Genomic DNA, 13854 nt, shown 5'->3' with positions numbered 1-13854 from the left:
TTGGACTAGTAACCGGAAGGTTGCGAGTTCAAACCCCCGAGCTGACAAGGTACAAATCTGTTGTTCTGCCCCTGAACAGGCAGTTAACCCACTGTTCCCAGGCCGTCATTGAAAATGAGAATGTGTTCTTAACTGACTTAAATAAAGGTAAAATTAAAAAATTTAAAAAATTAAAGTTGCTCCAGAGCCTTTCCGTTCACGTTCACACTCATGGGCCAGACTACACTCAATCAAATGACCCACTGAAGAGATGAGTCTTCAGTAAAGACTTATAGTTTGAGACCGAGTCTGCGTCTCTCACATGGGTAGGCAGACCATTTCATAAAAATGGAGCTCTATAGGAGAAAGCCCTGCCTCCAGCTGTTTGCATAGAAATTCTAAGGACAATTAGGAGGCCTGCGTCTTGTGACCGTAGCGTATGTGTAGGTATGTATGGCAGGACCAAATCAGAGAGATATAGGTAGGAGCAAGCCCATGCAATGCTTTGTAGGTTAGCAGTAAAACCTTGAAATCAGCCCTTGCCTTAACAGGAAGCCAGTGTAGGGAGGCTAGCATTGGAGTAATATGATCAAATTTTTTGGTTCTAGTCAGGATTCTAGCAGCCGTATTTAGCACTAACTGAAGTTTATTTAGTGCTTTATCTGGGTAGCCGGAAAGTAGAGCATTGCAGTAGTCAAACCTAGAAGTAACAAACAATGTTGTTGACCCATCCTCAGTTTTCTCCTATCACAGCCTTTGAAGTGTACCTATGAGGAAAATTACAGGCCTCTCATATTTTTAAGTGGGAGAACTTGCACAATTGGTGGCTGACTGAATACTTTTTTGCCCCACTGTATGTGGAAAAAGTCAAGTGGTGTGAACACTTTCTGAAGGCACTGTACCTGTTACCTTTCTCAACTAGAACTATTGTACACTTGCCAACCCAGCTGTAGATAGAGAATCCTCTACTCTGTGTATCAGCCTGACTGACGCAGTCCCCTCTGTGTGTGTGGTGTTCCCTAGGGACTTCAGTAACACAGAGACCTTGTGCAGTGAATACAAATACTACTGTGAGACATGCTGCAGCAAGCAGGAGGCCCAGAAAAGGTCTGTACACACTGTTTAGCTGTGTGTCTGTCTGTCTGTCTGTCTGTGTGTGTGTCAGTCTGTGTATAACTCCTCTGTGTGTACCTATAGGATGCGTGTGAAGAAGCTGCCTGTGATCCTGGCCCTGCACCTGAAGCGATTTAAGTACATGGAGCAGCTGCACCGATACACCAAACTGTCCTATCGTGTTGTCTTCCCTCTGGAGCTCCGCCTCTTCAACACCTCTGGAGACTCTGTCAACCTCGACCGCATGTACGACCTGGTCGCTGTGGTTGTCCACTGTGGCAGGTAGGACACACACACACACAGACACACACAAGACATTGTATCCAAACTGAAATGTACTGTACCTATAGACACCATATTATTCTCATATCAGTGCTTCCCCTTCTTTCTTCCTCAGTGGACCCAACAGAGGACACTACATCACCATAGTGAAGAGTCATGGCTTCTGGCTGCTGTTTGATGATGACATCGTGGAGGTGTGTGTCTCAGTTAGGGTTGTTATGGTGACTGTATTACCGCCACACCGGCAGTCATGAAGGCAGTCAAATTCCACGTGACCATTTAGTCACGGTTATTAGGCTTCTCCAAGCTCTGATGCTGCTGCTGATGGTCATTAGTAGCCTACCAAACTTGCTAACTGCCTGGTACTCAGCACTTTATTGTCCCTCTAATCACTCTGACATCAATGTAAATGTAGTTGAAAATCTAATCAAACACTTCATGAGAGCCCATGAGTTCATGTTGCTCAACATTTCTATAGGCTATGCAATTGCGTGAGAAAACGAGAGCGATGGCCTCTATTAAAAAGAGGAGGACCCCATCAGCTTTCTATAGACTAAGCCTACTATATTTATTCTTAAAAAAAAATATTAAGCACACTGCTTATCTTTACAGCAGGAGTCTAGCCTACTTGGCTGGCATGAAAATTAACCACGGGAAAAGCGTCCTCCATTCACTTTTTAAGTGCATAGACAACATTTATTTTTTTCCTTCCCCGAAATCAAAACAAATTTCACACATATATTATTTAGTATATGTGAAGACAAAATTAAATTAAGAATAGTCTGATGAATGACAATATTAGCCTATCACTTGTGAATTATATATTATCACTTGTGAATGATGTCCAGCGTAAGACAGGAAACAATGCCTTTTTTTGTGTGACTTTTTCGTATCATTGTCGCACACCTCATGTAGACTAACCCATAGGCCTATATGTTTTGATATGGTTGGTATCACAACTAAAGTGGCCAAATAACTTATTAAAATTAAGCACATTAATCCAGATTACAAGGGGTGTAGAGCTTAACTGGCATACAAAAGCAGCGTTTCAAGTTTGGGGAAGATAATTTTCACCATAAAAATGCACCTTTATAATAAAAGCATTACATGCATATCACATTTGCGGTCAATTTTGAGAATGGTGTTTTCCCTCTCATGGAAGGTTTGCACTTATAGCCTACTGCCATGTGCGCATATTGCGCTTATAATGTGAAGAAATAGCCTAATAGAGTATCAACATTTTAAGCTAAACGTTCACATCTGTTAAGTCAGCCTCATTGCAAAAAAACTTTTTTTTATGCTAGTGGGTATATTCATTTGGGATCTATTGCATCACACAACTGTCCCAGACTATGTTTGGATTATTTATTTCTCACACAGAATAAAATAGTTCTACTTTTGTACTATAGAGGATAGTAGATTGACATAGGCTAGTGCTTTTGCTGTTCGTTAGGCCAACTCATCTTGTTGGCTGACGAAAAGTAAATATGGACAGTTCTTCCAATAGCTTCAATATGAATTGGATAAGAATACTCGCAGTTGCGTCCCCGATGTGTCTGTCTTCACTTGTAGCCTGTGAGAAAGACCCGATCACGTGATGGAGAGCCATGTGAGTGAGAGGTGCTTCGGAGCACGCAGCACTCCGGGAAATGGGAATTATAATTATTATAATTAGCCCAAGGGCACAATGGCCACTGGCTGCAAAGGGCATGGCTTTTTTTAGGGGGCATTACGGCCACACAAAGAGGATGCCGCCAGGAAATCTTAGGCATTATCAAGTGCTTGTCTAATTGTATATGAGAGACTGACGAAGTGTGTCCAGCCTGTGCAAAAACAAAGCGGAGCTCATGCCAGAGCTCATGCCTTTTTCAAATCATCAAAAGAGTCGCATCATGCAGCTTTACAATGTATTAAAAATCCAAACATATAGCCCAACGTTTGTAGAACAACTAATGTTCCATTAATAACAAATCATTTCTTTGTTTTCCGCTCAACACAGAATAGCCACATGTGCTCGCTCCCTAAAATCATTTGGAGAAAATATTCTTTCTATTTTATTCAGCTTGGTTCATTTGTATTCGTCATGCTATAAAATAATGCTACAAAGTTCTAAGCAAATCTTGTCTGCTAAATTAACTAGTGTAGCCCACAGCCATACGGCATAGCCAGATTAGGACCTAACATAAGGACAATGTATGCTATTCTATTCTTCTGAAATAAAATACATTTTCTTCATATCATGTTTCTTTAGACCTATCTAAAATAAATAATGATTTATTGTGAAGGTGTTGGCTATATTACATGGATGTATTAGACTTTAAAATGTAGATGTTCCAAAGGTCTGCATCGGTGGCTTGTAGGCTGTGTGTGGAAGCCAGGAGATGCTAAATGTGTTTATGTTAATTAACTGTCAATTACCGATGTTTGTTGGCCATCAGACCTGTTTATATGGCTCATACAGAATGTTTCATCATTTGTTGTCTCACTCTCTGGTTTACTCAGAAAATCGATGCCCAGGCCATCGAAGAGTTCTATGGGTTGACGTCAGACATCTCCAAGAACTCAGAGTCTGGATACATCCTCTTCTATCAGTCCAGGGAGTAACTGGAATAAACACCCAGCCAGAGAGAGAGAATGATTGGAACTCTGAACATGACCCCTCTCTGAGTCATGTGCCAACGCCATTCCCTGTCTCACTGCCTTCCCTGGGTCTGCCTGGACTTCATTTCCCATAACCCCATGCTCTCCTCCCTGCATTCAGCATGCTGGGAAGGCTGTGTAAACTGCCTTTTGTCCTTCAGCATCTGGACAGCACTTTAGAACAACAACAACAAAAACAAACAGTCACAACAACAAGGAGCAGGAAACATAAAGAAGCTACAACGGGCTGGTGTGTGATGCCCGTTTGTCTCTGCATGGGGTAGGTCTGGAGGTCTGAAGACCCACCATGGGTCACTCTTCCTGGGTCTGCCTGGCATACAGAGCTGGCTGGACTGGTACAAGTACAGAGTGCTATGGAAAAGAAGATTGTAATATTTGTATATCTGTATAGTATGTCTATTTTCACGCAATGTCATAAGTTCATAAATACTTTTAGTAGGGTTATCCCGTGACCTTATATTTACAATGTCCAGCCCATAGATGTATTCTACCTGGGGATTGGCTAGAGCTGGGATGGAATGGAAGTTTTAGGGAGAGATATAAACTAGTTGAAAGAGGGTCTATGCATCTAGTGTCGCTGAACTGCATGTTTCGGTGTTCACTGTTTGAGCTGGTGTAGATTCAAGTTGAGTTGTGACCAATCCAAACCTATTCATTGTAATGCTGAGATATGGTAGTTCTACAGAAGACCAGGATGCATGTAGCTCTCTGTCTGCTGCTCCCGTCCCCTAACATAGAGACTAGCCCAGGCCCTAATGCTCCTCTCCCAAGTTATAACCATGTTGTGATCCAGCCCCCACTCTAGAACATAGTCACTCACTGACACAAACTACATCTCTACTAGTCTCTAGACTAGTTTGGTTTCTGTCTAATCCCTGTTTTGTAAAACACTATTTATTGCTCTTATTTATTTCTAATGTTATAATGTTGACTGCGCTGGTAGGTGGAGAAGATTGTGCCTCAGGGCTTGACCCATCCAGACTCAATCTTGTCTTATTTTGTATGTAATATCTCCCCCCTCACTGAGTCTGGTAGGTCAGTGTTTCCCAACTCCGGTCCTCGAGTACCACCCAATGGTACACATTTTTGTTGTATCCCTGGACAAATATTCCTAATTGAACTCATTGAGGCCTTGATGATTAGTTGACAAGTTGAATCAGGTATGCTTGTCCGGGGCTACAATTAAAATATGTACTGTTGGGGGTACTGGAGGACCGGAGTTGGGAAACACTGGTGTAGGTAATATACATACAGCGCTCTATGGGGTTGACAACGTCTTTAGTAGCTTTACTGTGAAGTATATGGATAGCTGGACCCTGTCGAAAGAACCACATAATCCACAGTTGTCAGGTATCATGAAAAGGGGTGTTTCTCACAGTGAGATTGGTGCAATAGGAGGTCAAGTGAGCTGATAAGATGCCGACTTCCCTTTGAAGAAAATATATATGTTGATATTAAATGTTAGTATGCTTTGCTACCAGTCTCCTCCCAGTCGGTAGTGTGTATCTGTGTGAGATGATCAAAGGAAGTGGAACTATTGTGCTAGGTGCATTATGGGGCAGCGGTCAGCATAATGTTGGTATGATGACAGAACGTTCCTGTTTATTCTTCTTCCTATGTTGAAATATTGGTGTCTTTACATGTGTTCTTGTAACACCTTGTTATTTTGCATAGTTGTCCCCCCATTGTTAGGTACTTGACTTGGAACCAATGTTCTTTACACAGAAGCTGTGCCTGGCAGACACTGACAAGTTGTGTTTAGTGTTAAGGTGACCAGTGGATCATAGAGACAGCTGGTTTACCATCCCATACGGTTAGGACCATGTACTGTAGACTATAACCATATCAAAGGTCCATATAGAGGTATATGAAGAAGCAATGCTGCTCACTGTCCTGTGGCACTCGAATTCACTGTGATACTTGGAAGTATACCGACTCAAATGCATCTCGCTAAGTGTGAATAGAGATGATTTGGGTTGTTATGTGTGTGTTTCTGTGCCCTCTCCTTATTATGTGAGAGCATTTTATGTAATGTGTGAGAGAGTGCATAACTGCCTATCTCCTTCTGTTAGTATAACTGGTGAAGTCGATGATTAGTAATATGTGCCAAACTGGAGTCTAATGACTTGCAAAACTGGAAAAGAACTGTAACAGATTTTCTCTGCTACGATACAAGTGTATATATACATTATGTATAAAAGACTGATAAAATATATAGGAAATATATTTTTTTAAACCTAGGAGCTAAAGCACTAAGAGAGAGTAGTTACTTAAAAACAAACCCTGTTTGGAAATATGATGCTGCTTTACAATAAACCAATCAGTCAGTCAATCACATAACCAACTAATCACACAATAGTAACACAATCGATGAGACACAATCGATGAGACACAATCGATGAGTCACAATCAGTCAGTCACTTTGAGGTTTTGTTCATTACAGGCTTAACAGAACCATGGTAGATGAAGAGGACACTAGCCAGCACTGTTTGAAGAATTTTAAATGGGTTATGATGAGCAGAGATATGTGTGTGCTAATCTTCAAATGATTGTTCTGCACACACCGTTGTACTAACTTTGAACAGGCAGCCCAATTCTAATAATTTTTCCACAAATTGGTCTTTTGACCAATCAAATCCGCTCTTGCTCAGACCAATTATTGAAAAGAAAATCAGAATTGGGCTACCTGTTTAAACGCATCTCTCTCAAGAGCTCAATGCACTCAATGTGGTCTTATCTATCTATAACAAGACTCTGGTGTAGTGCCTAGAGATGGAGACATACTGTTATAGCTTGGTTTGATAAGAGTAGATGATAAAGGGAGATCCAGGCACTAGATAACTCGCAATTCTAATGAATTGTTTGTAAATTGAAAGTGCACTTTACTAGTGGTATTCTATAATAAGAACCACAGTATGAGTACTTCTTGGATTTCCCTTCCTCTGTTCAATAAAAAGACTATTAACTGAGGGACTGGGCTTTTCAAAGATTTTGTTACTCATGTTCTTTGTATTTGTATTTTCAAAGAGTTCTCAACCCCCTCACCAGCTACTTATTCTCCTCCTTTTACCTCTTCTCCTCCTTTTACCCTCTTCTCCTCCTTTTACCCTCTTCACCTCCTTTTACCCTCTTCTCCTCCTTTTACCCTCTTCTCCTCCATAACCCACTTCTCCTCATTTTACCCTCTTCTCCTCCTTTTACCCTCTTCTCCTCCTTTTACCCTCTTCTCCTCCTTTTACCCTCTTCTCCTCCATAACCCTCTTCTCCTCCATAACCCACTTCTCCTCCTTTTACCCTCTTCTCCTCCATAACCCACTTCTCCTCCTTTTACCCTCTTCTCCATAACCCACTTCTCCTCCTTTTACCCCCTTACCACCACTGGTTGGAGCGATTAAAAATGATGGTGCTGATGTTGCTTCCAGAGGCAGTTTGGAACTCGGTAGTGAGAGTTACAACCAAGGACAGACAATTTGTACGCGCTTCAGCACTTACAGTTGACCGGGGCCACACTAGCAGGTTGTAAATTTCACTTATTGGAAAGGTGGCATCCTATGATTGTGCCACGTTGAAAGTCACTGAGCTTTTCAGTAAGGCCGTTCTACTGCCTATGTTTGTCTGTGGCGATTGCATGGCTGTGTGCTCGATTTTCTACACCTGTCAGTAACAGATGTGGCTGAAATACCTGAATCCACTCATTTGAAGGAGAGTACACATACTTTTGGATATATAGTGTCTCTCTTTACTCATCCTCACCCACTCCTCTCTGTTCTCCCCTTCTCTACCCTCTCTCGCTCCTGTTACTGAATCTTCCATCTCTCTCTCTCTATCCTCTCCTCGCTCCCTCCCTGCAGATCAAGTGAATGCACTCTGACAGCCGACTGTGTATTCTAGTTGCTAGCACACTGCGCCAAACAATGCAGTACAGAGGGCTAGTAGGCAAGCCAGGCTCCTTTAGCTCGACACATAATAATAATAAGAAGAAGAATTTGTCCTATTTCATGTGTTAATTGGAAATGTGTTTTTTGCTTATCCCAACTCTCCCTGAGACGCCCTCGGAGAGTGGAGTCACTGCAAGGGTCTGCTATTATCAACGGCGACCCTGGAGCAATTCGAGTTATGTGTCCCTCAAGGGCCACAGACAACAATGTGGGTGGGTACAGTATGTGTGTGTAGTTATGTGGAATGACTGTGTAAATGTGTATGTCCGTCCGTCTGCCCATCCTTCCGTCCGTTTGTCTCTGTGGGCATTAGAGCATTACTAGGGCAAAGTAGTGCAAGTTATCTGGAATCAGTGAAAACAGCCAGAACAGGGTGCCTAACCAGGCCAGATCTGATCTGAGATCATAGTTAGTGATGTCAGAGGTTCTACCTCATCATGATTACAGCCCTGAGTGTCTCTGCATCTGCCGCATTATTGTAATTACACATAATTATAATAATGATCTGCATAATTAGCTTTGAAGCCGCAAAATGATGCTAATGATGAATGTCAAAAGGGCAAGAAACACGTCACTAATTAAATAATTCCATTAAATAACTGATTAAATAATTACATAAATCCCTATAATAATTACATAAATCCCTGCTATCTGGTAAGTGATACATTTTTTCCCTCATCAATCTACACACAGTACCCCATAATGACAAAGTGAAAACTATTTATTTTAAACATTTTTGCAAATGTATTAAAAATAAAAAAAACAGATACCTTATTTACATAACTATTCAGACTCTTTGCTATGAGACTTGTGCATCCTGTTTCCATTGATCATCCTTGAGATGTTTCTACAACTTGATTGGAGTCCACCTGTGGTAAATTAATTTGATTGGACATGATTTGGAAAGGCACACACCAGTCTATATACAGTGGGGCAAAAAAACTATTTAGTCAGCCGCCAATTGTGCAAGTTCTCCCACTTAAAAAGATGAGAGAGGCCTGTAATTTGCAACATAGGTACACTTCAACTATGACAGACAAAATGAAAAAAAAATCTAGAAAATCACATTGTAGGAATTTTTCTGAATTTATTTGCAAATTATGGTTGAAAATAAGTATTTGGTCACCTACAAACAGTAGGCTCTCACAGACCTGTAACTTCTTCTTTAAGAGGCTCCTCTGTCCTCCACTCGTTACCTGTATTAATGGCACCTGTTTGAAATTGTTATCAGTATAAAAGACACCTGTCCACAACTGGGAAGACTGGATCTGCAATAGGTAAGCAGCTTGGTTTGAAGAAATCAACTGTGGGAGCAATTATTAGGAAATGGAAGACATACAAGACCACTGATAATCTCCTCGATCTGGGGCTCCACGCAAGATCTCACCCCGTGGGGTCAAAATGATCACAAGAACGGTGAGCAAAAATCCCAGAACCACACGGGGGGACCTAGTGAATGACCTGCAGAGAGCTGGGACCAAAGTAACAAAGCCTACCATCAGTAACACATTACGCCGCCAGGGACTCAAATCCTGCAGTGCCAGACGTGTCCCCCTGCTTAAGCCAGTACATGTCCAGGCCCGTCTGAAGTTTGCTAGAGAGCATTTGGATGATCCAGAAGAAGATTGGGAGAATGTCATATGGTCAGATGAAACCAAAATATAACTTTTTGGTAAAAACTCAACTCGTCGTGTTTGGAGGACAAAGAATGCTGAGTTGCATCCAAAGAATACCATACCTACTGTGAAGCATGTGGGTGGAAACATCATGCTTTGGGGCTGTTTTCTGCAAAGGGACCAGGACTACTGATCCATGTAAAGAAAATAATGAATGGGGCCATGTATCGTGAGATTTTGAGTGAAAACCTTCCATCAACAAGGGCATTGAAGATGAAACGTGGCTGGGTCTTTCAGCATGACAATGATCCCAAACACACCGCCCGGGCAACGTAGGAGTGGCTTCGTAAGAAGCATTTCAAGGTCCTGGAGTGGCCTAGCCAGTCTCCAGATCTCAACCCCATTGACAATCTTTGGAGGGAGTTGAAAGTCCGTGTTGCCCAGCAACAGCCCCAAAACATCACTGCTCCTAGAGGAGATCTGCATGAAGGAATGGGCCAAAATACCAGCAACAGTGTGTGAAAACCTTGTGAAGACTTACAGAAAACGTTTGACCTCTGTCATTGCCAACAAAGGATATATAACAAAGTATTGAGAAACTTTTGTTATTGACCAAATACTTATTTTCCACCATAATTTGCAAATAAATTCATTAAAAATCCTACAATGTGATTTTCTGGATTTTTTTTCTCATTTTGTCTGTCATATGATGTACCTATGATGAAAATTACAGGCCTCATCTTTTTAAGTGGGAGAACTTGCACAATTGGTGGGTGACTAAATACTTTTTTTGCCCCACTGTAAGATAAATTGACAGTGCATGTCAGAGCAAAACCAAAGCCACGAGGTCGAAGGAATTGTCCGTAGAGCTCCGAGACAGGATTGTGTCAAGGCACAGATCTGGGGAAGAGAGGCAAATCATTTCTGCAGCATTGAAGGTCCGCAAGAACACCATGGGCTTCATCATTCTAAAATGGAAAAAGTTTGGAACCACCAAGACTCTTCCTAGAGCTGGACGCCTGGCCAAACTGAGCGATCGGGGGAGAAGGTCCTTGGTCAGAGAGGTATAGCTGTGCAGCAATGCTCCTCATCCAACCTGGCAGAGCTTGAGAGGAACTGCAGAGAAGAATGGGAGAAATACAGGTATGGAAATCTTGTAGCGTCATACGCAAGAAATCTTGAGGCTGTAATTGCTGCCAAAGGGGCAGGTAGCCTAGTGGTTAGAGCGTTGGGCCAGTCACCGAAAGATTGCTGGATCGAATACCTGAGCTGACAAGGTAAAAAAATCTGTCGTTCTGCCCCTGAGCAAGGCAGTTAACCAACATCTACTGTTCCCCGGGCGCCGAAGACGTGGATGTTGATTAAGGCAGCCCCCTGCACCTCTCTGATTCAGAGGGGTTGGGTTAAATGAGGAAGACACATTTCAGTTGAAGCCATTCAGTTGTACAACTGACTAAGTATCCCCCTTTCCTTGAACAAAGTACTGAGTAAAGGGTCTGAATACTTATGTAAATGGGATATTTCCAAAATATGAAAAACATTTCTAAAACCTGTATTTGATTTGTCATTATGGGGTAAGTTGTAGAGATTGATGAGGGGGAAAATTTTTTAAATAAGGCTGTAATGCAACAAAATGTGGAAAAAGTCAAGGGGTCTGAATACTTTCCGAATGTATTGTATGGACAATCAGAGCAAAACTACCCAAAATGAACACCATAGGAAGGCTAGCAGATGATGCTGCTGTTTCATCCTGTTTCATTGGAAAGCATCACACTGACACTGGATCTTTCTCACAAATAGGCATTAGGTAGCCTAGTGGTTAAGAGCGTTGAGCCAGTAACCAAAAGGATTACTAAGATTGAATCGTACTACACCGGCTCTGACGCTCATCGGATGTGGCCGGGCTTGCAAACCATTACAGACTACAAAGGGAAGCACAGCTGAGAGCTGCCCGGTGACACAAGCCTACCAGACGAGCTAAACTACTTCAATGCTCGCTTCGAGGCAAATAACACTGAAACATGCATGAGAGCACCAGCTGTTCTGGGAAGACACTCTCCGCAGCTGATGTGATTAAGACCTTTAAACAGGTCAACATTCACAAGGCCGCAGGGCCAGACGGATTACCAGGATGTATACTGCGAGCATGCGCTGATCAACTGGCAAGTGTATTCACTGACATTTTGAACCTCTCCCTGTCCGAGTCTGTTATACCAACATGTTTTTTGTCCAAGAACACTAAGGTAACCTGCCTAAATGACTACCGACCCGTAGCACTCACGTCTGTAGCCATGAAGTGCTTCGAAAGGGTGGTCATGGCTCACATCAACACCATCATCCCAGAAACCCTAGACCCACTCCAATTTGCATACCGCCCCAACAGGTCCACAGATGATGCAAACTCTATTGCACTCCACACGGCCCTTTCCAGCCTGGACAAAAGGAACACCGATGTGAGAATGCTATTCATTGACTACAGCTCAGCATTCAACACCATAGTGCCCTCAAAGCTCATCAATAAGCTAAGGACCCTGGGACTAAACACCTCCCTCTGCAACTGGATCCTGGACTTCCTGACGGGCCGACCCCAGCAGTTAAGGATAGTTAACAACACATCCGCCACGCTGATCCTCAACACTGGGGCCCCTCGGATGCGTGCTCAGCCCCCTCCCTGTACTCCCTGTTCACTCATGACTGCACGGCCAGGCATGACTCCAACACCATCATTAAATTTGCCGCTGACACAACAGTGGTAGGCCTGATTAACGACGAGACGGCCAATAGGGAGGAGGTCAGAGACCTGGCCGTGTGTTACCAGGACAACAACCTCTCCCTCAACATGATCAAGACAAAGGAGATGATTGTGGACTACAGGAAAAAGGACTGAGCACGCCCCCATTCTCATCGATAGAGCTGCAGTGGAGCAGGTTGAGAGCTTCACGTTCACAAACTAACATGGTCCAAGCACACCATGACATTCGTGAAGAGGACACGACAAAACCTATTCCCCCTCAGGAGACTGAAGAGATTTGGCATGGGTCCTCAGATCCTCAAAAGGTTCTACAGCTGCACCATCGAGAGCATCACTGCCTGGTATGGCAACTGCTCGGCCTCCGACCGCAAGGAACTACAGAGGGTAATGCGAACGGCCCAGTACACCACTGGGGGCCAAGCTTCCTGCCATCCAGGACCTCTACACCAGGCGGTGTCATAGGAAGGCCCTAAAAACGGCAAGAAGTACCGCAGCACCAAGTCTAGGTCCAAGAGGCTTCTAAACAGCTTCTGCTATCAAGCCATAAGACTCCTGAACATCTAGTCAAATGGCTACCCAGACTATTTGCATTGCCCCCCCTTTACCCTTTACACCACTGATACTCTCTTTTGTCATCTATGCATAGTCACTTTAATAACTCTACCTACATGTACATGCTACCTCAAGTAACCGGTGCCCCGGCACATTGACTCTGTATCAGTACCCCCCTGTATATAGTCTCGCTATTGTTATTTTACTGCTGCTCTTTAATTACTTGTTACTTTTATCTCTTATCCTCTCTGAACCACCCATCCCAGATCCGGTATAATTGTCATCAGCAACGCTGAATAGCATAGCGCCACAGTCAAATAATATTACTAGAAAATATTCATATTCATGAAATCACAAGTGCAATATTGCAAAACACAGTTTAGTCGTTTGTTAATCCACCTGTCATCTCAGATTTTGAAATTATGCTTTTCAGCGAAATCAATACAAGCGTTTGTGTAAGTTTATCGATTGCACGACAAAACAGTAAGTACACTTAGCATCAGGTAACTTTGTCACGAAAATCAGAAAAGCAATCAAAATAATCGTTTACCTTTGATGATCTTCGGATGTTTTCATTCACGAGACTCCCAGTAAGACAACAAATGTTCCTTTTGTTCCATTAAGATATTTTTTATATCCAAATACCTCCATTAGTTTGGTGCGTTATGTCCAGGAATCCACCGGAAAGAGCAGTCACGACAACGCAGACAAAAATTCCAAATTATATCCATAATGTCCACAGAAAAATGTCAAATGTTTTTTTTTTATAATCAATCCTCAGGGTGTTTTTCAAATATCAATTCGATAATATATCAACCGGGACAGTTTGCTTTTCACGAGGACCGGGAGTAACAATGGCCGCTTTTCTCTTTTGCGCGCAACTCACTCTGAGAGCCCCCACCTATCCACTTACGCAATGTGGTCGTTCACGCTCATTCTTTAAAATAAAAGACTTAAACTA

At 42.7% G+C, this 13854-nt stretch overlaps 1 protein-coding gene across 1 annotated transcript; it reads left to right on the top strand.

Annotated features, from left to right (window-relative positions):
- Window positions 1–1002: 1002 nt before the first annotated feature.
- On the top strand, window positions 1003–4102 carry LOC135537021 (ubiquitin carboxyl-terminal hydrolase 46-like; the record flags this gene model as incomplete). The annotated part of the gene is made up of 4 exons (XM_064963236.1): window positions 1003–1086; window positions 1177–1374; window positions 1490–1568; window positions 3877–4102. Coding segments are annotated over 4 exons (463 nt in total), but the record flags the coding sequence as incomplete, so codon positions are not given.
- Between the last annotated feature and the right edge of the window lie 9752 nt (window positions 4103–13854).

This window comes from Oncorhynchus masou, unplaced genomic scaffold, assembly GCF_036934945.1.
Source record: "Oncorhynchus masou masou isolate Uvic2021 unplaced genomic scaffold, UVic_Omas_1.1 unplaced_scaffold_6986, whole genome shotgun sequence".
In the NCBI taxonomy this organism is placed as follows: Eukaryota; Metazoa; Chordata; class Actinopteri; order Salmoniformes; family Salmonidae; genus Oncorhynchus; species Oncorhynchus masou.
The sequence above is the reverse complement of the archived record's forward strand: the minus strand, read 5'-3'. Positions and strand labels throughout refer to the sequence as shown.